General features: G+C 36.5%; 1 protein-coding gene across 1 annotated transcript in view; it reads left to right on the plus strand.

Moving 5' to 3' along the window:
• The window catches only part of AHI1 (Abelson helper integration site 1), a 226,399-nt gene that overhangs the window by 9,554 nt on the left and 189,177 nt on the right, over positions 1-27,668 (plus strand). The window contains 5 exon segments of the mRNA XM_030929352.1: positions 16,327-16,380; positions 17,601-17,645; positions 17,647-18,161; positions 20,682-20,863; positions 26,532-26,751. Of these exon segments, the coding sequence (XP_030785212.1) occupies positions 16,327-16,380; positions 17,601-17,645; positions 17,647-18,161; positions 20,682-20,863; positions 26,532-26,751 (1,016 nt within the window).

Below are 27,668 nucleotides of genomic sequence, written 5' to 3' on the forward strand. Positions count from 1 at the left end.
TGAAAGAAGAACAGGGAATCCTACATACAAAACAGGCTGAGATGAGAAAGGGAGCAGTCTGAAATAAAATTAAGCAAGGAAAAAAGTCAAAATAAGGATTCATAATAATGGCAGGTTCATCTTATGTTCCAATTATATATAAGGCACAATAATAAGAGTTTTACAAATATTATTTCTAAATCTTAATGTTAATCTTGCAAGATAGGCATTGGGACTCTTTTTTTGCACATGAGAAATTTTATAAACAGACATGTTAAGTGATTTCCTTAGGTCATATAGTCAAAAATAGGATAACTGGGATTTAAGACCGCAGTCTCTGCAATTTTAAAAGTACATGTTCTTTCTTCAGTTGCTTCCTTAAGACTATATCTCAGGCCTAAAATGATAGAATTGACACTACGTTTGAAAAATCTAATCAGTGAAGTGGGAGACAAATTCGAGGTGAGAAGAAATGACCAAAACTAAAATGAAAGAAATAAAGAATGAGGACATAGGAAAATATTTGACCCACAAATAAGTATTCCCAGACAGCACTAGTGGAGCAGCAACAATAACAAGCATGACGAAGAAACCTTGCTGAGATTTCTGAAGAGATGAGTCCATCTTGCATTCCAGGCAAAACTTACGAGATGAGAACTATATCTAGAAACATTCTTTTGTTTTTATCTTAAGAGTAAAATAAATATTACAAACACTTAAACAGAAAAACATATAATATATTTCAGACTTCTCTGTAAAAACACTAAATCCAAAAGACAATGGAGAAATATTTAGAGCATTAAGGGAAAAATTGTAGCCTGAGGAATCTAGTCACCTAAGTTGTTAGTTATTTTTGATGGTAGTTGTAAACATATGTGCATTATTAGCGAAATATTATCAGTGTTCCCTCCCTGAAAAAAAAAACAAAGATTTAAGATTTATTAAAGATGTAGTACCATTTCTAGATAAGAATCAAAGTTAAGAATTTAAGAATAGAACATCTTAAGATCTTAGAGGGAGGGATGAAGAGAAGTTGGTTAAGGTGTATAAATATACAGTTGGAAGGAATAAATTCTAGTAGTTAGTATTACAGTAGGGAAATTATAGTTAATAATTTGTTGTATATTTCAAAATAGCCAGAAGAAAAGATTTATGTTCCCAACATAAAAGATAAGTGCTTGGAGTAATGGGTATGTCAGATGCTCTGATGTGATCATTATATACTATATACAGTGTCAGAATATCACATGTACCCCCAAAATATGTACAACTATTATGTATCAGTTAAAAGAATTTTAGTGAAAAATTTATGAACCAAAAATACATTGGATGAACTTTGAAATCAGTTAAATATGTAGAACTTTCTTAATTATTATATATGTCCAGAGTAATTCCTGAAGATTTTACATTAGATATGTGTCTATGATAATGTGAGAGAACAGAACCAAATTGTTTTCAAAGATTAAGCAAAGCGTCTTAACTTAGGAAGAAAAAGTCACGTAACCATTATTCTTAACTATAGCGTGTAGTCAAAAGTTATTATTTCATCCTAGAGTTTGAAATAAATAAAACAAGTGATATATATAAAATAGATTATTACACTTTCTAAGTCATCTGAGTTAAAAAAAATTAAATGAGATTTTTTTAAAGAATATAATGAAATAAGAAATTTAAGAGCAAACTCAGTCATGACAATAAATGTAAATAGTTTAAGCTTCCTATTTTTGAAAGCGGATTCAAAAATAGACTTTTAAAGTAATCAGGACCAGGCGTGGTAGCTCATGTCTGTAATCCCAACACTTTGGAAATCCAAGGTGGGAGAAATTGCTTCAGTGCAGGAGTTCAAGACTAGCCTGGGCAATGTAGTAAGATCCCATCTCTCAAAAAATAAAAACTTACCTGGGCATGGTGGCATGCGCTTGTAGTCCTAGCTACTCGGGAGGCTGAGGTGGGAGGATTGCTTGAGCTGGGAGGTCGAGGCTGTAGTGAGCCATGATCATGCCACTGCATTCTTACCGGAGTGATAGAGCGAGACCCTGTCTCAAAAATAATAGTAATAGTAAATAAAATAAAATATCAGGTATTTTGCTTGCAAGATTCACACATTAAACAAAATGACATAAAGTTTAAAAGTAAAAATGTGCAAAAATATAGACAGTTGTCTATGTTTTTATTTCTGAAGAAAAACTTATAGCTGTCTCATTTATGAATGTGTGTTAAGAGAACAAAATCGCTATGTAAATATATGAACACATTGAAATTAATCATGTTAAAAGAATAATCTGTCTCAGCCATATAGTTGCCTCGAAGAACTCAAGAATAGCTTCATAATTGGATATCAGTCAATATTAATAAGTTAGTGCAAATAAATTGAATAAAAACCATATAATATAAAAATAACAAGGAAAAAAGCTGTTGTATTTTAATTGGGAATAGGATGGTAATGGATTTTTTAGAACATTTTGTGTTCATGTATGTGAAAGCCATACATGTGAGCAACAAACCTAGAACACACTGTGGGGTTCTAGGAAAATGCAAATCCATACATATACATGGTATATTATGTATGATTTCAATAGTTTTCTGTGGGTCCCCTTGAAAAGGGGGACACCTAGCCTATAGGTTCTTCCTTTAAAATCAGGACCTGCAAGGGAAGATGTCTTTTCATCATAAGTGTTTAATAATCTTGAAGTAAATATATTAAGACATGAAACATAAAGATATGATAGCTTTTTTTCAATAGGTATTTGTCCATATTTGTTGCATAGCAGGCACCATAAGTGTTTTACATGTATTAACTCATCTAATTCTCACACACATCCTATAAAATCAGTATACACTGAAGAACTGAGGCACAGAGGTTAAGAAATGTACCCAGGATCATATAACCAATAATAGTGAATCCAGGTCCTACTGATTCTATAGCTTGTACAGTACAGTTCATAACAACTATACTGGCTCCCTGTTATGCCAGTGTATAGTGTACAGTGTGGGCAAATATGATGCTTAGTGAGGAGAACAAATGATCATTATTGATGGTTTGAATGCTAATATTAGAAAACCTATGTGAATCAACCTGTGTGAACAAAATAAGTACATAAAATTAACGATTATAGCTAGAAACAATAAGAAAGTATTGGAGAAAAATACAAAAATTAACAGATAGATACTACATACATAGAAACTACAAAAGTCCTGAAAGATCTTAAAAGTAAAATTTCCAAAAGTACAGATTCAAATAGAAAAAATTTATTAGTAGGTGTTACAGATAGGTTGCACTTTATATATACCAGGTGTTTCCAGATTAATTTTTAGTTTTAATCCAATTGTAATAGTTTCCAGTGGATGATTTCTTTAGTTGCAAAATTAGGCTAAAGTTAATGCAGAAAAATACAACAGGAAGATTAACTGAAATATTTAAAACAAAAGGCCAGGCACAGTGGCTCACACCTGTAGTCCTAGCATTTTTGGAGGCCAAGGCAGGCAGATCACTTGAGGCTAGCAGTTCAAGACCAGCCTGGCCAACATGTTGAAACCCAGTCTCTACTAAAAATACAAAAAATTAGCCAGGCATGATGTTGTATACCTGTAATCCCAGCTACTTGGGTGGCTGAGACACGAGAATCACTTGAACCCGGGAGGTGGAGGTTTCAGTGAGCTGAGATCATGCCACTGCACTCCAGCCTGGGTGACGAGCGAAACTTTGAGGGACGGAATTTTATCTCACAAACTAAAAATTACGTTTCAGGTAACTCAAAAACTTAAACTGTAAAAATCTAATAGGCAGGTATTTCCATAAGACAATAAAAATAACTGGCTGGTTTAACCTTCCAGTGTATAAAGATATTCTGTTCTTAAAAGGGATAAAAGACCTCCCAAAATATTCTGGTCTTAAAAGGGATAAAAGACCTCCCAAATGAAGACAGCATTTTCTGCCTGCACACAGAAGACTCAATGAGTATTTGTCGAATGAATGAATAAATCTGATGTATAAGATACTTTTTTGTCAAAAACCAAACCTGGCTATAAGCCAGTTCACTGAGAAAAGTATGTAGTATTTTTATAGTCATAGCATTAATGCTCTTACATATAGCTACTGATAATAATTGCTAATATTTATTGAGCAACTACATAATGTGGAATCAGAAGGACCTTCTGAGTATTTTATAATTATCCTATAATCCTTGTAACAACCTTATGAGTAAGTTTCATCCCTTTTGTTAACTTGTAAGGAAGTTGCATAAATTGATTCCATAAATATTAAGATGAGCAAAAGGAATGAGCTAAGTGAGCAAAAGGAATGAAAAAATAAAACCAGATACAAGAGAAAATAACATTGTATATTATGTATGATTTCAATAGTTTGTATTGAATTGTAGTAATGTAGTAATAAATGTAGTAATAAATGTAGTAATATTTTAATGTAGTAATATTTTAAAAGAGATTCAGATTGGAATACCAAGATATTTTTGCTTATCAAAAAGGTATTTAAAAGTTTATTAGTAGTATGGTAGCAAGCAAGGCTTTTTGGTAGAATGCTGGTAGAAAGGTTAACATGTGATATGGTTTGGCTGTGTCCCCACCCAAATCTTATCTTGAATTGTAACTTTCACAATTCCCATGTGTCATGGGAGGAACCCAGTGGGAGGTAATTGAATCACGGGGGCAGGTCTTTCCTCTGCTGTTGTCGTCATAGTGAATAAGTCTCATGAGATCTGATGGTTTTAAAAATTGGAGTTTCCCTGCACAAGCTCTCTCTGCCTGCCGCCATCCATGTAAGATGTGACTTGCTCCACCTTGCCTTCCACCATGATTGTGAGGCCTCGACCATGTGGAACTTTAAGTCCATTAAACCTCTTTCATTTGTAAATTGCCCAGTGTCAGTTATGTCTTTATCAGCAGCGTGAAAATGGACTAATACACCATCTTTGAAGTGGTTCAGGTTTTTCCAGCAGTATTCAATAGCCTGGTTATAGTTATGGAAATAAAGTTCACTAAATTTGAACAGTGCCTGCAGTTTTACCAGACAAGTGTGATGGATAGGAAGTACATGAAAATGGCGGGTGATGATTGAAGTGATGGATTGTGGGATCAAAGCATCAGGAATTAGATAAGAGGGGCTTGATAAATAAAGAGAATATAGTGGGCTCAGAGCATAATAAACTGCTTATTATTTTACACTGCTAAGTCTGGAGTGGTTTGATACTCAGGAATAGTAACTGGAACAAATAAATATGAATTGCTAAGAGTAAGTACTCAAATTGTAGCTATAATGATTTTTGGAGTTGCATATGCATTCTTTTAAAAGGGGAAAGTTAAGCCATATTTTGCTCACTTTTATTGTGTATATTGTATTATCTTGATTTTATCTTCTCTCACTTTATTTTTATAATAGTTCTTTTGTAGAGGTGATATCTTCTTCATCTTATGAATTACATTTTCTAAAACTTTTTGTATTGTGCACTGAATTGATTTTAAAAGGGTAGAAAATCTTCACAGTTTCCTAGGTATTAATAATATCCTTCATGTGTTCATTCACCTATATAAGTGTTGGCCTGGATTTAGCTTATAAATCTGTAATTACCTTTGGCTCTGTCAAAAACAAATTTAGAACCCCAATGTTTTCAGGGGGTAACTAAATTTAAAAAGTCTTAAATGGGCTGGGTTTGGTGGCTCACGCCTGTAATCCCAGCACTTTGGGAGGCTGTGGGCGGATCACGAGGTCAGGAGTTCGAGACCAGCCTGACCAACATAGTGCAACCCTGTCTCTACTAAAAATACAAAAAAAAAAAAAAAAAAAAAAATTAGCCGAGTGTGGTGGCAGGCACCTGTAGTCCCAGTTACTTGGGAGGCTGAGACAGGAGAATCACTTGAAGCTGGGAGGTGTAGGTTACAGTGAGCCAAGATCGCACCACTGACTCCAGCCTGGGTGACAGAGTGAGACTCCGTCTCAAAAAAAAAAAAAAAGCCTTAAATGGATTATACTGGTTGAAGTAATTTCAGTGTATCCCAGAGCAAAGCCCAGCAATATTTAAAGGATTGCCAACAAAATCCAGCCACCAACAATATAAAATTTATAATGTCAGATATTCAATCAAATCTACCAGGCATTTAAAAAAAGAAAGATAACCTGATCCATTACCAAAAGATGAGTCAATCAATAGAAACAGACTCTAGGAGAGGAACAGGAAAACATAAAGAAGGTGTAAAAGAAAGAAATAGAACATATTTTCAAAGACCAAATCATACTTCTACAGATTAAAAAAATACAGTATTCAAAATTTTTAATTGACTGCAGTTAGCATATTGGACAATGCATTAAAATTATCAGTAAACGTGAAGAAATAGCAATATAAATTATTCAAATCAAACACAAAAAAATCAGTGGTGGGCTGACATGGCCTGTCCAGGTTTATGATTGTTAAATATTAGGGAATTTTGTAAATTGGTTGTTAAACCATTAGTAACTTAAAATTGGCTATTTATATGAATACTTACGTCATGGAAGTTGGTAAACACTGGACTAGGCGTTTTGTTTGTACTACCCTATCCTCGCTGGAGAGTTTATTGAATAGCATACCACTAAAAAAGGCCTTTGGAATAGGAGTTGGAGAGAAGGAAGAAGAGAACACCAATGACCTATAGGACAATATTAGGCATTTTAACTTACGTGTACTTGAAACCTGAGGAATGGGGACAGAATACATTGGAAGAAATAATGACTAAAAACTTTGTAGACTGTGTGGAAACAAAATACCCACAGATCAGGAAAGCTCAACAGGTCATAAACAGAAGAAATATGAACAAAATCATACTACAGTTGCTGAAAATGAAGGAAAATTGAAAATCTTAAAAGCAGCCAGAGAAAATAAAGACTTTTTATGTGGGAGAATAATGCCAGCAGACTTCTCATCAGAAACGATTCTAGCTAAAAGACAATGGAACAATATTTCAAAATACTGAATAAAAAAAATTGTCAACCTAAAATTCTCTGTCCTCAAAAAGTTTCTGTTTCACCTTCATTTTTGCAAGGAGACATATCTTGCAAAAATGAAGGTGAAATAAAAACTTTTTGAGGTATACAAAAGCTGAAAGAATTTGTCAGTAAACCTGTAGTACAAGAAAGTGTTAAAAAAAAAAAAAATCAAGTGGACATTTTGATTTACAATAAAGAAGAGCACAGCAAATAGTAAACATGATATAGAAGGCTTTTCTCTTACTAAAAAGTCTCTTTAAAAGATATTTTTTAAAGCAAGAATAATTAGTTGTTTTTTTGTAGGATTTATAATAAATGGTGAGTATCCCTAATCTGAAATCCAAAATGGTCAAGAATCCAAAAACATTTTGAGCATGATTATGCTCAAAGGAAATGCTCATTGGAGTATTTTGGATTTTGAATTTTAGATTAGGAATGTTGAACCAGTAAATAGAATGCATATATACAAAATCCAAAGAAATCTGAAACGCTTTTTGTCTCAAGCATTTTGGATAAGGGATATTCGACCTGTATTTGTAGAAGTAAATGATTTAACAACGGTCTTAGTTTTCTGTTACTTATAACAGAATATCAGAAACGTAATTTATTAAGAAAAGGAATTTATTTCTTACAGGTTTTAAGGCTGAGAAGTCCAAGGTCAAGGGTTCACATCTGATGAGAACCTTTTTGCTGGTGAGGACTCTGCAGTCCCAAGGCAGTGCAGAGCATCATATGCCAAGGGGGCTGAATGTGTTAGCCTAAGTCTGCTTCTTATAAAGTCACCAGCCCCACCGTTATGATGATCCTCTAATCCAGCAATCCCCAACCATTTTGGCACCAGGAGCCAGTTTTGTGGAAGACAGTTTTTCCATGGAGTGGGCCAGGGATGATGGTTTCAGAATGAAAGTGTTCCACCTCAGATCGTCAGGTATTGGTTAGATTCTCATAAGGAAATGTGCAACCTAGGTCCCTTGCGTGCGTCGTTTATAATAGGGTTGATGCTCCTGTGAGAATCTAATGCTGCCACTGATCTGACAGGAGGTGGAGCTCAGCCAATAATGCTCTCGCCCACCACTTACTTCCTGCTATGTGGTCTGATTCGTAAAAGGCCGTGGACAAGCACCACTCTGAGGCCTGGGGCATGGGGACCCCTGCCCTAATCCATTAGCCCATTAATCCATAAATTGGTTAATCCATTGATGGATTAATCTGCTCATGAGGGCAAAGTCCTCATGACTCAATCACCACTAAAAGGCCTCAACTTTCAATACTGCCAAATTATGGACTAAATTTTAATGTGAGTTTTTGAGAGGACAAATGTTCAGACCTAAGACCAACATAGCACAAAGTATGGGAGGAAATAAATAGAAGTATACTTTTGTGAGTTTCTTCTTTTTTCTTTTTTTTTTAAGACAGGGTCTCACTCTGTCACCCAGGCTGGAGTGCAGTGGTGAGATCACAGCTCACTGCAGCCTTGACTTTCTGGGCTTAAGCAATCCTCCCACCTCCACGCCCTCAGTAGCTGGGACTACAGGTGCACACCACCACATCTGGCTAATTTTTGTTTTTTCTGTAGAGATAGGGTCTCACTATGTTGCCCACTCTGGTCTTGAACTTCTGGGTTCATGTGATCATCCTGCCTTGCATTCCCAAAGAGCTGCAATTACAGGTGTGAGCCACCATGCCTGGCTGAACTTCTTAAAATATATGTGAAGTGGCATTATTTAATGGTAGAACATTGTATTAGTCTTCTCTCACTGCTATAAAGAGCTAACTGAGACTGGGTAATTTATGAAGAAAAGAGGTTTAGTCACCTTACAGTTCAGCATGCTATATTGGGGGACATGGCTGGGGAGGCCTCTGGATGCTACAATCATGGTGGAAGGGGAGGCAGGCACAGTTTTCACATGGCCAGACCTGGAGAGAGAGCAAGCAAAGGGAGAAGTGCTACACACTTTCAAACAAAGGGATCTCAGGAGAACTCAAGAGAACAGCAGGAGGGAAGTCCACAGCCATGATTCAGTCACCTCCCACCTTGTCCCTCTTTCAACATGTGGTAGTAATTCACCATGAGATTTGGGTGGATACACAGAGCCAAACCGTATCATTCCACCCGTGGCCTCTCCCAAATCTCATGTCCTTCTCACATTTCAAAACACAATCATGCTTTCTCAACAGTTCCCCAAGTCTTACCTTATTTCAACATTAACCCGAAATTCCACAGTCCAAAATCTCATCTGACACAAGGCAGGTCTCTTCCATGAGCCTGTAAAATAAAAAACAAGTTAGTTACTTCTGAGATACAATGTGGGGATAGGGATTGGGTCAATGCTCCCATTCCAAAAGTCAGATTGGCCAAAACAAAGGGGCTATAGGCCCCATGCAAGTCCAAAACCCAGCAGGGCAGTCATTAAATTTTAAAGCTCCAAAATAATCTCCTTTGACTCCATGTCTAACATCTAGACCACACTGACACAAGGGGTAGACTCCCGAGGCCTTGGGCAGCTCTACCCTGTGGCTCTGCATGGTACAGCCCCTGCAGCTGCTTTCACCGGCTGGCATTGAGTGCCTGTGGCTTTTCCAGGTGCTTGGTGCACACTGTCTGGATCTACAATTCTGAGCTCTGGAGGACAGTGGCCCTCTTATCACAGCTCTACCAGGCAGTGCCCCAGTGGAGACTTGTGTAGGAACTCGAACCCCACATTTCCCTTCTGCACTGCCATAGTAGAGGTTCTCCATGAGGGTTCCACCCCTGCAGTGGACTTCTATCTGGACGTCCAAACATTTCCATACATCCTCTAAAATCTAGGCAGAGGTTTCCAAACCTCAGCTCTTGCTTTCTGCACACCCACAGGCTCAATACGACATGAAAGCTGCCAAGACATGGGGCTTTCACCCTCTGAATTAATAGCCTGAGCTGTCTCTTGGCCCCTTTTAGCCATAACTGCAGCCAGAGCAGCTGAGACACGGGGCCCCATGTCTCAAGCCTGCACACAGCAGCGAGGCCCTGGGCCTGGCCCGTGAATCCATTTTTCCCTCCTAGGCTTCCAGGCCTGTGATAGGAAGGGCTCTGTGAAGGTCTCTGAAATGACCTGGAGGCATTTTCCCCATTGTCTGTGCATTAACATTTGGCTTTTCTTTATGCAAATTTCTGAAGCCTAGAATTCCTCCTCAGAAAATTAGTTGTTCTTTTTTTTTTTTTTTTTTTTTTTTCTACTTTAAGTTCTAGGGTACATGTGCATAACGTGCAGGTTTGTTACATATGTATACTTATGCCATGTTGGTGTGCTGCACCCATCAACTCGTCAGCACCCATCAATTCATCATTTATATCATGTATAACTCCCCAATGCAATCCCTCCCTCCTCCCCCCTCCCCATGATAGGCCCCAGTGTGTGATGTTCCCCTTCCCGCGTCCAAGTGATCTCATTGTTCAGTTCCCACCTATGAGTGAGAACATGCGGTGTTTGGTTTTCTGTTCTTGTGATAGTTTGCTAAGAATGATGGTTTCCAGCTGCATCCATGTCCCTACAAAGGACGCAAACTCATCCTTTTTTATGGCTGCATAGTATTCCATGGTGTATATGTGGCACATTTTCTTAATCCAGTCTGTCACAGATGGACATTTGGGTTGATTCCAAGTCTTTGCTATTGTGAATAGTGCCGCAATAAACATACGTGTGCATGTGTCTTTGTAGTAGAATAATTTATAATCCTTTGTGTATATACCCAGTAGTGGGATGGCTGGGTCATATGGTACATCTAGTTCTAGATCCTTGAGGAATTGCCATACTGTTTTCCATAATGGTTGAACTAGTTTACAATCCCACCAACAGTGTAAAAGTGTTCCTATTTCTCCACATCCTCTCCAACACCTGTTGTTTCCTGACTTCTTAATGATTGCCATTCTACCTGGTGTGAGATGGTATCTCATTGTGGTTTTGATTTGCATTTCTCTGATGGCGAGTGATGATGAGCATTTTTTCATGTGTCTGTTGGCTGTATGAATGTCTTCTTTTGAGAAATGTCTGTTCATATCCTTTGCCCACTTTTTGATGGGGTTGTTTCTTTTTTTCTTGTATATTTGTTTGAGTTCTTTGTAGATTCTGGATATTAGCCCTTTGTCAGATGAGTAGGTTGCAAAAATTTTCTCCCATTCTGTAGGTTGCCTGTTCACTCTGATGGTAGTTTCTTTTGCTGTGCAAAAGCTCTTTAGTTTAATGAGATCCCATTTGTCAATTTTGGCTTTTGCTGCCGTTGCTTTTGGTGTTTTAGACATGAAGTCCTTGCCCATGCCTATGTCCTGAATGGTACTACCTAGATTTTCTACTAGGGTTTTTATGGTATTAGGTCTAACATTTAAGTTTAAGTCTCTAATCCATCTTGAATTAATCTTCGTATAAGGGGTAAGGAAATGATCCAGTTTCAGCTTTCTACTTATGGCTAGCCAATTTTCCCAGCACCATTTATTAAATAGGGAATCCTTTCCCCATTTCTTGTTTCTCTCAGGTTTGTCAAAGATCAGATGGCTGTAGATGTGCGGTATTATTTCTGAGGACTCTGTTCTGTTCCATTGGTCTATATCTCTGTTTTGGTACCAGTACCATGCTGTTTTGGTTACTGTAGCCTTGTAGTATAGTTTGAAGTCAGGTAGCGTGACGCCTCCAGCTTTGTCCTTTTGACTTAGGATTGTCATGGCAATGCGGGCTCTTTTTTGGTTCCATATGAACTTTAAAGCAGTTTTTTCCAATTCTGTGAAGAAACTCATTGGTAGCTTGATGGGGATGGCATTGAATCTATAAATAACCTTGGGCAGTATGGCCATTTTCACGATATTGATTCTTCCTATCCATGAGCATGGTATGTTCTTCCATTTGTTTGTGTCCTCTTTGATTTCACTGAGCAGTGGTTTGTAGTTCTCCTTGAAGAGGTCCTTTACATCCCTTGTAAGTTGGATTCCTAGGTATTTGATTCTCTTGGAAGCAATTGTGAATGGAAGTTCATTCCTGATTTGGCTCTCTGTTTGTCTGTTACTGGTGTATAAGAATGCTTGTGATTTTTGCACATTAATTTTGTATCCTGAGACTTTGCTGAAGTTGCTTATCAGCTTAAGGAGATTTTGGGCTGAGACGATGGGGTTTTCTAAATATACAATCATGTCATCTGCAAACAGGGACAATTTGACTTCTTCTTTTCCTAACTGAATAGCCTTTATTTCTTTCTCTTGCCTGATTGCCCTAGCCAGAACTTCCAACACTATGTTGAATAGGAGTGGTGAGAGAGGGCATCCCTGTCTTGTGCCAGTTTTCAAAGGGAATTTTTCCAGTTTTTGCCCATTCAGTATGATATTAGCTGTGGGTTTGTCATAAATAGCTCTTATTATTTTGAGGTACGTTCCATCTGTGACAGACTGGATTAATAAAATGTGCCACATATACACCATGGAATACTATGCAGCCATAAAAAAGGATGAGTTTGCGTCCTTTGTAGGGACATGGATGCAGCTGGAAACCATCATTCTTAGCAAACTATCACAAGAACAGAAAACCAAACACCGCATGTTCTCACTCATAGGTGGGAACTGAACAATGAGATCACTTGGACGCGGGAAGGGGAACATCACACACTGGGGCCTATCATGGGGAGGCGGGAGGCGGGAGGGATTGCATTGGGAGTTATACCTGATATAAATGACGAATTGCTGGGTGCTGACGAGTTGATGGGTGCAGCACACCAACATGGCCCAAATATACATATGTAACAAACCTGCACGTTATGCACATGTACCCTAGAACTTAAAGTATAATAAAAAATAAAATTTAAAAAAAAAATTTTTTTCCTTGAGACTAAATCTTTCTTCTCTTTCTAATTCTTGATTAGGTCTTTTTCTAATTATTTCCTTCAGGAGTATACTCACAATTTGTATATATCGGTGCTACATTATTGGTACTCACTGAAAAAGTAGTAATAAAAATTTGCATATGCCCCATTTTAACATAATGGAAATTCAAGGTTATTGAGGTATGAATGAAGTCATAGAAAAAGAACATTCTGAAAAAAATAGCAATTTTTAAAAATGTTATTTTATATTCCGAGATACATGTGTAGGATTTGCAAGTTTGTTACATAGGTAACAAACCTATCAAACTGTCACCTAGGTATTAAGCCACATATGCATTAGCTTTTTATCCTGATGACCTCCCTCCCCCAGATTCCCTGACAGGCCCCAGTGTTTGTTTTCCTCTCCCTGTGTCCATGTGTTCTCACTGTTCAGCTCCCACTTGGAAGTGATAACATGCAGTGTTTGGTTTTCTGTTCCTGCCTTTTATCCATGTCCCTACATGATCTCTTTCCTTTTTATGACTGATTAGTATTCCTTGGTGTGTATGTACCACATTTTCTTTATCCAGTCTATCATCCATGAACATTTGGGTTGATTCCATGTCTTTGCTATTGTGAACAGTGCTTTGGTGAACATATGCACGCGTGTATCTTTATAATAGAATGATTTATATTCCTTTGGGTATATGCCTAGTAATGGGATTGCTGGATCCAATAGTAATTCTGGTTCTAGGTCTTTGAGGAATTGCCACAGTGTCTTCCTCAGTGGTTGAACTAACACCACCAACAGTGTAAAAGCATTCCTATTTTTCCATAGCTTCACCAGCGTCTGTTGTTTCTTGACTTTTTAATAATTGCCATTCTGACTGGTGTGAGATGGTATCTCATTGTGGTTTTGATTTGCATTTCTCTAACCATCGGTGATGTTGACCTTTTTATCATGTTTGTTGGCCACATGAATGTCTTCTTTTGAGAAGTGTGTATTCATGTCCTTTGCCCACTTTTTGATGGGGTTGTTTGGTTTTTTGTTATAAATTTGTTTAAGTTCCTTGTAGGTACTAGATATTAGACCTTTGTCAGATGGATAGATTACAAGAATTTTCTCCCATTCTGGAGGTTGTCTGTTCACTCTGATGATAGTTTCTTTTGCTGTGCAGAAGCTCTTTTATTAGATCCCATTTGCCAATTTTTGCTTTTATTGCAGTTGCTGTTGACATTTTTTGTTATGAAATCTTTGCCTGTGCCTATGTCCTGAATCGTATTGCCTAGATTTTCTTCTAGGGTTTTCATAGTTCTGGGTTTTACATTTAAGTGTTGAATCTATGTTGAGTTAATTTTTGTGTAAGGTGTGAGGCAGGGGTCCAGTTTCAATGTTCTGCATGTGGCTAGCCAGTTTTCCCAGCACCACTTTTAAATAGGGAATCCTTTCCCTATTGCTTGTTTTTGTCAGGTTTGTCAAATATAAGATGGTTGATGTGTAGCCTTATTTCTGATGTCTTATTTCTGTTCCATTGGTCTATATGTCTGTTTTTGTATCTGTACCATGCTGTTTTGGTTACTCCAGTATAGTTTGAAGTCAGGTGGTATGATGTCTCCAGCTTTGTTCTTTTTGTTTAGGATTGTCTTGGCTATATAGGCTCTTTTTTGTTTCCGTATGAATTTTAAAGTAGTTTTTTCTAATTCTGTGAAGAACGTCAATGGTAATTTAATAAGAATAGCATAGGATCTATAAATTACTTTGGGCGGTATGGCTGTGGATTTGTCATAAATGGCTCTTATTTTGAAGTATGTTCCCGTAAGTACCTTGTTTATTGAATGTTGAATTTTATCGAAGACCTTTTCCTGTGTCTATTAAGATAATCATATGGTTTTTGTCTTTAGTTCTGTTCATGTGATGAATTGTGTTTATTGATTTGCGTATGTTGAACCAGCCTTGCATCCCGTGGATGAAGCCGACTTGATGGTGGTGGATAAGTTTTTTGATGTGCTGCTGGATTTGGTTCCCAGTATTTTATTGAGGATTTTTGCATCGATGTTCGTCAGGGATATTGGCCTTAACGTTTTTTTCTTTCTTTATTGTGTCTCTGCCAGGTTTTGGTATCAGGATGATGCTGGCCTCATAAAATTAGTTAGGAAGTAACTCCTCCTTTTCAATTGTTTGAAATAGTTTCAGTAGAAATGGTACCTGTTCCGTTTTGTACCTCTGGTAGAATTCAGCTGTAAATCCATCTGGTCCTGGGCTTTTTTTGATTGGTTGTTTGTAGGCTATTTATTACTGCCTCAGTTTCAGAACTTGTATATTAGTCTATTCAGGGATTCAACTTCTTCCTGGTTCAGTGTTGGGAGGGTGTATGTGTCCAGCAATTTATCCATTTCTTCTAGTTTTTCTAGTTTATTTGCATAGAGGTGTTTATAGTATTCTCTGATGGTTGTCTGCATTTCTGTGGGGTCAATAGGGATATCCCCTGTATCATTTTTTATTGTGTCTCTTTGATTCTAAAGTGATTCTTATGTCTCACCCTCCCAAGTAGCTGAGATTACAGGTGTGCACCATCATGCCTGGCTAATTTTTGTATTTTTGATAGAGATGGGGTTTCACCATGTTGGCCAGGCTGATCTCGAACTCCTGACCTCATGTGATCCACCTGCCTCAGCCTCCCAAACTGCTGGGATTACAGGCGTGAGCCAGCATGCCCAGCCTCATTGATTTTTTGAAGAGTTTTTTGTGTCTCTGTATCCTTCATTTCTGCTCTGATCTTGGCTATTTCTTGTCTTCTGCTAGCTTTGGGTTTTGTGTGTGTGTGTGTGTATTTTGTGGGTTTTTTCCTTATTTATTTATTTATTTTTACAATTTAAAATTAAATATTGCTTCTAAAACAGAACATGTGAAAATAAACTTTTTTTTAAAAGAGAGATGTTATTTTTATTAGATTTGATTGGTGAAGTTTTTTTTGGAGCCTATGGCATCATAATTTCCCCTCAAAGAACAGATAGAATTTGGAAACATATTTTAGGTGAGCAAAAGAGTCTTAGAGATGGTAAGATTTTAGATATGTATTGGGAAACTAGTTCTTTCAGCATTTTTAAAATCACCTTTTTATATACATTGGATATTTTTTAACTACTTTTAAAATATGGGGAGTTTCAAAGGTCAAACTCCAGTGTATATTGTTAAGTTTATTCATTTCTGGCACATTTCTCCATTTTGATTTTAGATTCATCTTGTAGCACCAAATGTTAACATGTAACATTCATACATTACAGTGTAACATTCTGCACGACAAAATGAATCCAAAATGTTAGTCCAAAATGTTAATCTGAAGTTATATTCAGAGATTATTAATGAAATTCTGGAAGCATAAATTATGAGAGTACTCAGCAAGTGCTCTAAAATAGTATCACTATGTCCATGTAAAAAACTAAATAATCTTCCCAATAATTACACGTTGTTGAACATTAATTATTGAGTTTTTCTTTATACAACCAATCTACGCTTAGCTGAAACTTTGTTATTATGTCTTCTTTTTTAGCCTGACACTATTAGAAGCAATCCTCACTGTATTAAAGAAACTACAAGTGATGATGTAAGTACTGCTGACACTAACAGCCTGAAGAAGAGCATGAGAGTCACTAAAAACAAATTGAGGAACATACAGTCAGCAATGGTTTTTGTCCATTCTGTTTTTCAACACATCTGTTAAACTTTTATTTCTATTATTCAGAATTTTATTTTGATATCAACAGTTGGGTTTTCTTGGTCCAGTATGCTTTTGCATTTCTTTATTAATATTAATTATACTTATTTAAAATTCTTATTTATGATATGTATTTTCCTTTGGTGTTCATTTATTTATTGTGTTTGATTTGGTGGCTTTCCTTCATTGTGCTGCCTTCCTTTAGTGTTTGTTAATTTTCCGTTGTCAAGCCATCTTTATATTTGAGAACGTCTGTTCTGTTCCTTGTTGGTTATTTTTAACATGGTCTGCCCCTGCAGTTTATGGGAATTGTACCTACCTGAAGCATACTGCCGTTTCTCTCTGTGCTGCCATGCTTAATCCATGGGTGAAAGTCAGCACAAATGGAGATGGGAAGCAGAGCTGTTCATCCCAGCTCCTTGATTGGTCATCCTTTGGTCTATCTAGTTTATCCCCTCCTCCTTCTTATATTACTTGACTCTTATCCTTATTTATTTTTTTCTGTTAAAAATATATCTCATTATAAATAACTTTAATTGGGGAAAGAGGTACAAGATTGTGCTTAGTCTGTCACTGGATTTAACTTAATATGTAATATTTAGCAGCATTCTAGTGATATACTTAGATTTAGTGTAGGGTGATCTTAGAGCTGTAGACTTTTGGTTTTACAGTGTAATTATGAAGCAAAATAAATGACCCATGTGTATTTCCTATTGGGTTAGCTGAAATGTCAATTCAATGGCTCTTTTGGCAATTTCTCAAGTATCTGTTAATTATATTAGAGTGTATATCATGAGGAAAATATGTATGAGGAAAATAGCATTTGAGATTTGAGCAATTAATTCACTTCTTAAAGGTCCTTAAGTACTTTTTTCCTATGTCAATTAACTCATTTCATCTGAAGTTACATTCAGAGATTGCTTATCAAATTCTGGAAGCATAAATTATGAGAGTACTCAAATGTTCTAAAATAGTATCACTGTGTCCAGGTGAAAAACTAAATAATCCTCCCAATAATTCCACATTGTCAAACATTAATTATTAGGTTTTTCTTTATATAACTAATCTATGCGTAACTGAAACTTTGTTATCATGTCTTCTTTTCCTAGCCTGACACTGTTAGAAGCAATCTTCCCCATATTAAAGAAACTACAAGGTGATGATGTAAGTGCTACTAACACTAACAACCTGAAGAAGACCATGAGAGTCGCTAAAAACAAATTGAGGAACACACAGTCAGCAACTGAAAATCCTAATGATGATGTTAGTGTAGAGGAAGACAAACAAGGAAAGCCAAATAAAAAGGTGGTAAAGACGGTGCCCCAGTGGACTACACAAGACATGAAACCGGAAACTCCTGAGAAGGAAGTTGATTCTACACACCAGAAAGCGCATACAAAGCCACAGCCAGGCATTGATCATCAGAAAAGTGAGAAAGCAAATGAGGGAAGAGAAGAGAATGATTTAGAAGGGGACGAAGAACTGATGCAAGCATATCAGCGCCATGTAACTGAAGAAATGGCAAAGGAGATTAAGAAGAAAATAAGAAAAAAACTGAAAGAACAGTTGACTTACTTTCCCTCAGGTACTTTATTCCATGATGACAAATCAAGCAGTGAAAAAAAGAAAAAGAAAAAGAAAGTTCCAGTCTTCTCTAAAGCTGAAACAAGGTATTTTTACATTGATAAATGTAAAATATCCTCTTAGAAAAACACTCTATTATTTTCAGGGTTTGAATATTATCTGTGGTTTAACAAAGAAAATTTTTAGGCTTTTATTTGGAGACATTGCCACTAAGATAAGAACACCTAGCTTTTACGTAGCACCTTACTATGTACTAGGTCCTTTACAAGAATTAACTCATTTATTTCTTACGACAGTCTTATGAGGAAAAGTAATATTCTTCCTATCTTGCTGATGAGGCAACTGAAGTATAGAACTAGTAAGAGGCTGAGCCAGAACCTTGTCTCTACCCTGAACTACTCACTTACATCTGCTTTCAAAGTAATAGCAACCTAATTACTTCCCCTTTTTTGAGTTACAAATACCTGTTTGGATATATAAATACAGCTTTTTTTCTTACACAAATAACATTAGCTCATTGTAGAAAAACTATTCAAAGATAATCGCTGTTGGCAATTTGGTATTCTAATCTTTTTCTCTCTATGATGCTTATATATGTATGTACTTGTATATAGAGTATGAGTTTAAATGAACGTATACATATATATGTGTTCTCTACTTGGATAAAACAATAAGATAAAAATGCTTTTTAACTGCTATAATTAACTTTGTTCCCCCCTGCAGTTCTCCTCTAGAGAAACAGCTTGAGGTGGGAACATTCTATATGTGACTATTCCTTGGCATTCAGGATCAATTTCCCCTAAAAAGCTCCGTCAAAAATAATTCCCCTCTTTTCAAAAGCTAGGTGACCAGTGATAATAAAGATATGGCAAACCAGGTTGCTGCAGGGACATGATAGTATGTATTATCTGTTGATGCATTAAAGAGATTATCCCATAATTTAGCAGCTTTTAGGATGACAAGCATTTATTGTCTCATAGTTTCTATGGGCCAGCAATCTGGGACTGACTTTGCTGGGTGTCTCTGTCAATCACAGGTTGCAATCAGGATGTTAGCCAGGACTGAAATCACCTCAAGCCTTGACTTGGGGAGGATCTGTCAAGTGACATAGCTGTTAGAAGGCCTTAGAAGATCCAGTTCTCAGCTCATTCATGTGGCTGTTGGTAGGCCTCAGGTCCTGCCTGGCTTTGGGCCAAGTATACCAGTTCCTTGCCACTTGGACTTCCTCCATGTGGTCTACTCACAATATGGCCACTTGCTTCCCCAGACCAAGGGCTCAGAGAGAGCAAGACAGAAGTCACAGTCTTTTTGGAACCTAATCTTATAAGTGGCATTCATTACTTTTATCATATTCTGTCTGTTAGAAGTAAGTCATTAGGTCCAGCCCACACTGAAAAGAAAGGGGATTACACAAAGACATGAATATGAAGAGGTGGGGATCAGTAAGATCCATCTTAGAGGCTTCCTACCACAGTAAACTATAAATCTTCCTTCTTATAGCTACCACCTCTGTGGTAGACTGGTAAGCCATAGTCAACATGAAATAAGGTTAGCTCATGAATTGTAAATAACACATGACAGTGGTGTGCAAAGGGTAGCTGTTCTCCTTAAAGAACAGTGTTTGGTGATCAAATAGAATGGCTTTCTGGAATGACTAATTTGAAATATTTCTCTAGTCTTATTTTCCTCAACCCGTTTTTTTGGAAAGGTGACTAAATATATTGGAAATTAATTTTTTATTATTTAAATGCAGATTTTTTTTTACTTGATACATTAAAATGTTAGTAGGTTGGTTTTTCTTTAAACTCAGTATGCCTCTGGGTTGCTACTTCTTACCATTTACTAGTTCGCGTGATATAGATTTTAATTTTAGTAATAGCCTTCTGAAAATGTAGTGACTCACCAACCACTAGAAAATACAAGGAATTAATTTTTACCTAGAAATCTCAGCCTGAGCAATATGGTGAAACTCATCTCTACAAAAAGTACAAAAATTAGCCAGGCATGGTGGCATGTGCCTGTAGTCCCAGCTATTTGGGAGGCAGAAGTGGGAGGATTGCTGGAGCCTGGGAGGTTGAGGCAGCAGTGAGCTATGATTGTACCACTGCACTCCAACTTGGGTGACAGAGTGAGACCCAGTCGTAAAAAAAAAAAAGAAAGAAAAGAAAAAAGAGAAATCAAAAGTTGTGCTTGTGAAGCCTCTTGAAGACTGAACAAACCTAGAATACATTTTATACTTTTAAATAAGGTAATTTAAAAATTGGTTGATCAGTCATTTACTTGGCAGCAGGGTGGGCGTGCTTCGATAAGTCTTATGTACAGAGAGATCAATTGCTCATAAAATATTAATACAATTTCCTTTCCCCTGGGGTTTAGAGCTCAGTTTTAGTTGAATCATATAACTCCTCGCGAAGTTACAACCTATGAGACCTATTTGACAGCTAATCATTTTAGTGTGTAGGAAAATATATGCATCTCAAGAAAAAATAGTAGTGATTTTAGGATTATCTTTGCTCCTATTTACTGTTCACTCTGTTGCATCATGAATAATAATAATTATTATAATAATATATCTGCAGTGGCTGATACTTGGATTATATTTGTAGTACATTGACCATCTCTGGTGACACAGTTGAAGGTGAACAAAAGAAGGAATCTTCAGTTAGACCAGTTTCTTCAGATTCTCATCAAGATGATGAAATAAGCTCAATGGAACAAAACACAGAAGGCAGCATGCAAGATGACACAAAACCTAAACCAAAAAAAACAAAAAAGAAGGCTAAAGCAGGTTTGTTATACAATTAAGTGAAAAATTGTGTACGTTGGTAGCAATAACTTGATTTTAGGAATTTTAGCCCTTAAAAACTAAAACTGTTGGGTATACTTGAAAATAATTCAATACAGAGTATGTGGTACTTATTCTTGGATTCATCTAGATTAAAGTACACATGTATTTGTAGCTGTTTGTCTGTGATGAGTTTGTATCACTTGAGTCTTCTCTGATTCTTTTTATTTTTTTATTTTTGAGATGGTGTTTTGCTCTGTCTCCCAGTCTGGAATGCAGTGACACGATCTTGGCTCATTGTAACCTCCACCTCCCAGGTTAAAGCGATCCTTCTGCCTCAGCCTCCTGAGTAGCTGGGATGACAGGCGCATGCCACCATACCCGGCTATTTTTTGTATTTTTAGTAGAGATGGGGGTTTCACCATGTTGGCCAAGCTGATCTTGAACTCATGACCTCAAGTGATCCACCTGCCTCAGCCTCCCAAAATGCTGGGATTGCAGGCATGAGCCACCATGCCTGACCTTCTCTGATTCTTGACATACTTTAAATTCAACTCTAAAATGATAGTGACTTTGTAGTTGCTATTGTGGCATAGAGGATTTCTTCTTTAAACCATTGAGTTTACATCCTTTAAATGGTTAAGACTCAGTTGTTGAAAGCTATAAATGGTCAGCAGCCAATAAACATTTCTGATGTTAAGGCTGCATCCTGTCAAACATGGGATCTTCCCAATTCCTCGGCCTAATACCACTTCTCTTTCCTTTCTCAACTTTCTCTTTCCATTGTTGCTTTCTGTCTTCTCCTTTTCTTGTTTGTTTTCTCTTATTTTTCTTTACATATTCTTTTCTATTTATACATCCTTTTTTAGGCTTTCAGTTTCAATTTGGCGAAAAATTGGGATCAAAATGGGCAGTTTTAGATTTTATGGTACTTACTCATTAGAGGATGTAAGTGATGTTTTGTGGTTTCTGTAATTAAATTTTAAAAATCTTTTGTTGAAGCGTAATATATGTGTATATATATATATAGAAAAGCACTAAGCAGTATATTTGTTTTAAATGTTTGTATATAAAGCACTAAACAGTATACTCATTATATACATATTTTTGAAGTTTTTTCACAAACTGAACATACCTGTAAAATCATTATCTGATTTAAGAAACAGAACATCATTAGCACCCAGAAAAATCACCTTGCCGTTTAGTTGCCCTATAGGAGTAACCACTACCTTGATATCTAACAGAGTTTATTTTTGCTTATTTTTATACTTTAATATGAATAGAATGATAAATACTGTGCTCTTTGTTCCTGGCTTTTTTTACTCAATGTGAGTTTTGTAAGATTTATACTACTGTTGCTTGCATACAATTGAGCTTATTCATTCTTAATTCTGTTTTTGTATTATTTAGATATCCATTGTGTGAATATACCACAATTAATTGGCCTATTTTATTGATGGACATTTGAGTTGTTTCTAGTTTTAGGCAATTATAAGTAAAATGGTAATTCACATTGCAGTCATGTATTTGGTAAGCACATGCTTACCTTTATCTTGGGCATATTAGGAGTAGAGTTGCTGTCATAGATTATGTATGTTTTTTGCTTTAATAATTACTTCCAGTTTCGAATGTTGGTTTACCCACTTGCAGTGTTTGAGAGTTGCAGTCACTCCACATCTTTACCAACGTATAATACTGTTTTTTAAAGTTTTAGTCATTCTTGGCAGTGACTAAATTCCTCATTCTTCAGGAATGTATATGATATTCATTTTGGCTTTAATTTTATATCCATGGTAACTAGTGAAGTTGAGTGTTTTCATGTTTATTAACTACTTGGGTTTTGACATTTGTAAATATATTCAAGTTGTGCATTTTTTAAAAAACAGTATTGTCTTTTTCTAATTGATTTGTAATGATAGTTTATATACTCCAATATGAGATTATTCTCATATATATACATACATGCATACATATTGCAAATGTCTTCCTACTCTAGTTTATTTCTCTCTCATTGGTGTCTTTTGAAAAGCAGAAATTTTTGAATAGTCCAGTTTATGCGTTTTTTTCTTTGATGGTAAGTGCTCTCTGTGATTTAAGAAGTCTTTCCCAAGTTCTGAAGATGTTTCTCTAAAAGTTTTATTTTAAGTTTTACTGTTTCTGTTTTACTTTTCACATTTATATATGCAGTTCATCTGAAATTGGTTTTTGTTTGTTAGGAAGCAGTGATCAAGATACGTTTTCTCGTGCAGATATATATTATAATTGATCCAGTACCATTTACTGAAGAGAGTGTCTTTTTGCCTCTGTGTGGCAGTGTCACTTTTCTCATAAATAACATGACTGTGTTCATGTGTGGATCAGTTGTTATAGTCTCTATTCTTTTACAGTAGACAGTCTGTACCAACACCACCATGTCTAAATACTGTAGCTTTTTAATAGGTCTTGCTATTTAGTATTGTACTCTAGCTTTTTCCTTCTTCATCTGCATTGCCTAGGCTATTCTTTACTTTGCATTTCTATATGGATTTTAGAAGAGCTTCTCAATTCTCCCTCTTCCTTCCTACACCCATCCTGTCTTGCAAGCTGTGATTTTGATCTAGACTGGATGAATCTATAGCGATTCACAGTATAACAGCTCTCTAAAGAGACTTGACATTTTTACAAAGTATTGATTCTCAGTCTATGAATTTGGTAAGCACTTCCATTTATTTGCATCTTATTTAACATATCCCAGTAATATACATTTCAGCAGAATCTCTCCTTAGATTTATTCCTAGGAGTTGATGTTTCTTAATGATATTGTAAATGGCATTTAAAACTTTTTTGATTTTGGCTGGGCGTGGTGGCTCACGCCTGTAATCCCAGCGCTTTGGGAGGCTGAGGCGGGCGGATCACGAGGTCAGGCAATCAAGACCATCCTGCCTAACACGATGAAAGCCCGTCTCTACTAAAAATACAAAAAATTAGCCAGGCATGATGTCGGGCACCTGTAATCCCAACTACTCGGGAGGCTGAGGCAGGAAAATGTGTGAACTCGGGAGGCAGAGCTTGCAGTGAGCTGAGATCGCGCCACTAGACTCCAGCCTGGGCGATAGAGCGAGATTCTGTCTCCAAAAAAAATTTTTTTTTTGCTTTGTGTTTGTTGCTGGTACATATGTGTAGAAATGTATTTACATTTTTTTAACGTCGTATCTATTGATTTGCTAAATTCACTTATTGCAAGAGTTTATTTATTTATTTATTTTTGAGACAAGTTCTCGCCTGTCACTCAGGCTGGAGTGCAGTGGCATGATCTCAGCTTACGGCAGCCTCCATTTGCCAGGCTCAAGGGATCCTCCCACCTCAGTCTTCTAAGTAGCTGGTACTACAGGCATGCACCACCATTCCCGGCTAATTTTTTGTAGAGACGAGGTCTCACTACATTTTCCAGGCTAGTCTCAAACTCCTGGGCTCAAGCAATTCTCCTGCCTCACCCTCCCAGATTACTGGGATTACAGGTGTGAGCCATCATGGCCAACAGAGTTTATTGTTATATTGTTTTGATTTTTCTACATATACAATCATGTAATCTGTTAATAATGATAGTTTTATTGCTTCTTTTTCAGTCCTTATGCCTTATAATTTTGCTTGTCTTGGTACAGATCAAGATTTAGTTTCTTATCAGTCTTTTCACTTTTTTTAAAGCTTTTCTCAGCTATTTGATAGACTGTAGTTTTTGATCCAAATTTTCAAATTTTCATTTCTGTAGCATCTGAAAGGCTGTCCCATTTTTTCATTCATGGGATTGGCAATTTGTTTTCTCTCAAATTCTTGATCAGTCTTAGGATTTTAAGTTTATGAGTCTTTTCAAAAACCTTTAGCTTTGATTTTCTCTATTGTACGTTTATGTATTATTTTAGTAGTTTTTCCTTGTAACTATTATTTTCCTTTGTACTTATTCGAGTTTGATTTGCTACTTATTTCTAACTTTATAAATCGGATTTTATAAGAAAAATTTCAGTCTTCTTTTATATGCATTTAAGACTAAATTTCCATCAAAATACTACTTTACCTGCATCTCCAAAATTGTTAATATTGTGTCTTTTTATTATCATTTAACAGAAAATATTTTCTAATTTCCGTTTTAATTGATCATGCATTATTTAGAAGTATGTTGCTTAGTTTCAGGCAGCAGATGCTTTTCTAGTTATCTTTTATTGGTGTCTGTCTTCTATTGTTGCAGATAACATTATGAATTATTTCAATCCTCTGAGTTTATCGAGGCGTTTTTTAATGACCATTTTATGGTCAGATTTGGTAAATATTCCATGCTCACTTGAAAAGAATGCAGTTTCTAATGTTGAGTGCAGTGTCCTTTGTATGTCAGTTAGGTCGAGTTTAATTGTGCTCAGTTCTTAGTTTTTTTGGTCTACTTATTCTGTCAGCTGTTGAGAGAGGTATTAACATTTCCACTCTGATTTTGTTTTTCTTGTATCTCTTATCAAGTTACCACTTTTATCATTATGCAGTGCCCTTCTTTATCTCTAATAATTCATAGTCCTAAATAATTTTTTAGCCCTAAAATACGATGGGAGTTTCAGTTTAGTCCTTCAGTGCTTTTCCACTTGCCATTTGCCACTTCAAAATTTGGCAAATTCTTTTAAGCGGGAGACTGGCTATATGTTAGACATCCTTCAGGTATCCTCTGTCTTTTTGTCCCTCTTGCTGCCATGCATGCCGAAATCTCTGCTGGTTTCTCTGTCCCTCAGTAGCAACCTTCTGCCAGAAATCGCACCTGGATTATCAACCTAGATCTGTGACCAGAATTGGTAGATGACCCCAGGTGAAAAGTGGCTCTTGGTCCTCAATGTAAATTGACCACACCCTCCAGGGCTTCATCTTTGCCTGTTTTGTTTTGGTCCCCTTCCCCTGGCAGATCCTGGTCTGCTAGCACCACAAGCCTGGGAGATTTCACTACCTCTGTAGCTTCTCTATAGCGTCAGAATTTGAGGCTTCTCAAATCTCCAGTTTTATCATTTTAGTCCTGTGGAATGACTGAAAGTGTTGCTGATTTCTCATTCTCCTGGCAGTGACCTTCTGCTTAAGCCAAACTCTGATCTTCAGCTCACACCCTGAATCAGCAAATGTCCCCAGAGACAGAAGCAGCTGCCAGTCCATCAGCTGACCTCTGACTGATTCTCCCTTTCTGGAATTTTAATCTGTCTAGTATACCTTGTTTCTGTACTTTCTGATGCCTTTAAAATTTAAAATAAGATATTTGTAATTTATTTGGCTCTTTCCAGTTGTTACCCAAAGTGTTTACCTGCTGCATCCTACTGCATCCTACCCAGAGGTAGAAATTCTAGTTGAGTCATGTATATTCCACTTAGAAAATACCTAGATATAGTTACTTTTCTGACTTTGACTCTCTTTTTTTTTTCTTTTTGTATTTCTCCTACTTATTAGGAAAAATATAAGCAAGGATTTCTCACCTTATTTTTAATGCATTAGCAAATGTAGTATTTTACTTTCAGACTATGGTTTGCTGTTGTCTGGCTTTTTCTTTCTTTCCCCTTGAAATTCCTTTGTTAACAAAGTGAAATCATCATAGATCTTAAAGATTAGGTTATATGTAAATACAACTGTGGGAACAACTAATTATAACATTGATTTTTTTTTTCCATGCGTGTAGTTACAGATGATAACAAAGATGTTGATGGTGATGGTGTTCATGAAATAACAAGCCGAGATAGCCCAGTCTATCCCAAATGTTTGCTTGATGATGACCTTGTCCTGGGAGTTTACATTCACCGAACTGATAGACTTAAGTCAGATTTTATGATTTCTCACCCAATGGTAAAAATTCATGTGGTTGATGAACATACTGGTCAACATGTCAAGAAAGATGATAGGTAATTTTTTTTAATTCCACAGCTAATTCTTGAAACTGAAACTGTCTGCAGTAGAAGTCTTTTTTCTGCCATTGGTAGTTGAAAGTCAGTGGGAATGGAGTTAGGATTTGTATTAGAGAATAGTCTACTAGTTGTAGGTGTTCATCAATCATTAACGTTGATCAGAATGTTGTAGAAGAAATGGAGAACATAGAATTCAGTAATTACTTTTTTTTTTTTTTTTGTGGGGGGATGGGGTCTTGCTTTGTTACCCAGACTGGAATGCAGTGGTGCAATGGCAACTCAATTGGCTCACTGCAACCTCTGCCTCCCAAGTTCAAGCAATTCTCCTGCCTCAGCCTCCTGAGTAGCTGGGATTGCAGGTGCCCACCACCACACCTGGGTAATTTTTGTATTTTTAGTGGAGGCAGAGTTTGGCCAGGCTGATCTCGAACTCCTGACCTCAGGCAATCTGCCTGCCTCAGCCTCCCAAAGTGCTGGGATTACAGGCATGGACCACCATGCCTGACTCAGTGATTACTTTTAAGTGGAAGGGAATAATTCATTTTAAGTGGTAGAGAGCTTCTACCAGCTTACTAGACAGAATTTATGACATAAAATTGCATTGTAAATATTTTATATTGCATTTGTAAGTGCTTTAATTGTCCAACCTCATATTTTTCTTTTGAAAGTAATGTTATCTGGGCCTCAAGTAAGGTAGATGAATCTTTAATGTTTTTTCTAAGATTACTTCTATAGCTAATGCATGCTTAGCTATGAAATCCCAAATGAAAAGTACGATGAAATACATGTTTATACTAGAATTAAAAAAAAAAAAATTGTTTGGAAAGCTGGTGGGAAATGGAAACAGGAATATTGTCCAAAAAAAAAAAAAAACCCATTCACTTATTCATTTGCCTTAGGGCATGCAAAGAAAA

This window comes from Rhinopithecus roxellana, chromosome 4, assembly GCF_007565055.1.
Source record: "Rhinopithecus roxellana isolate Shanxi Qingling chromosome 4, ASM756505v1, whole genome shotgun sequence".
NCBI classification, from domain to species: Eukaryota; Metazoa; Chordata; class Mammalia; order Primates; family Cercopithecidae; genus Rhinopithecus; species Rhinopithecus roxellana.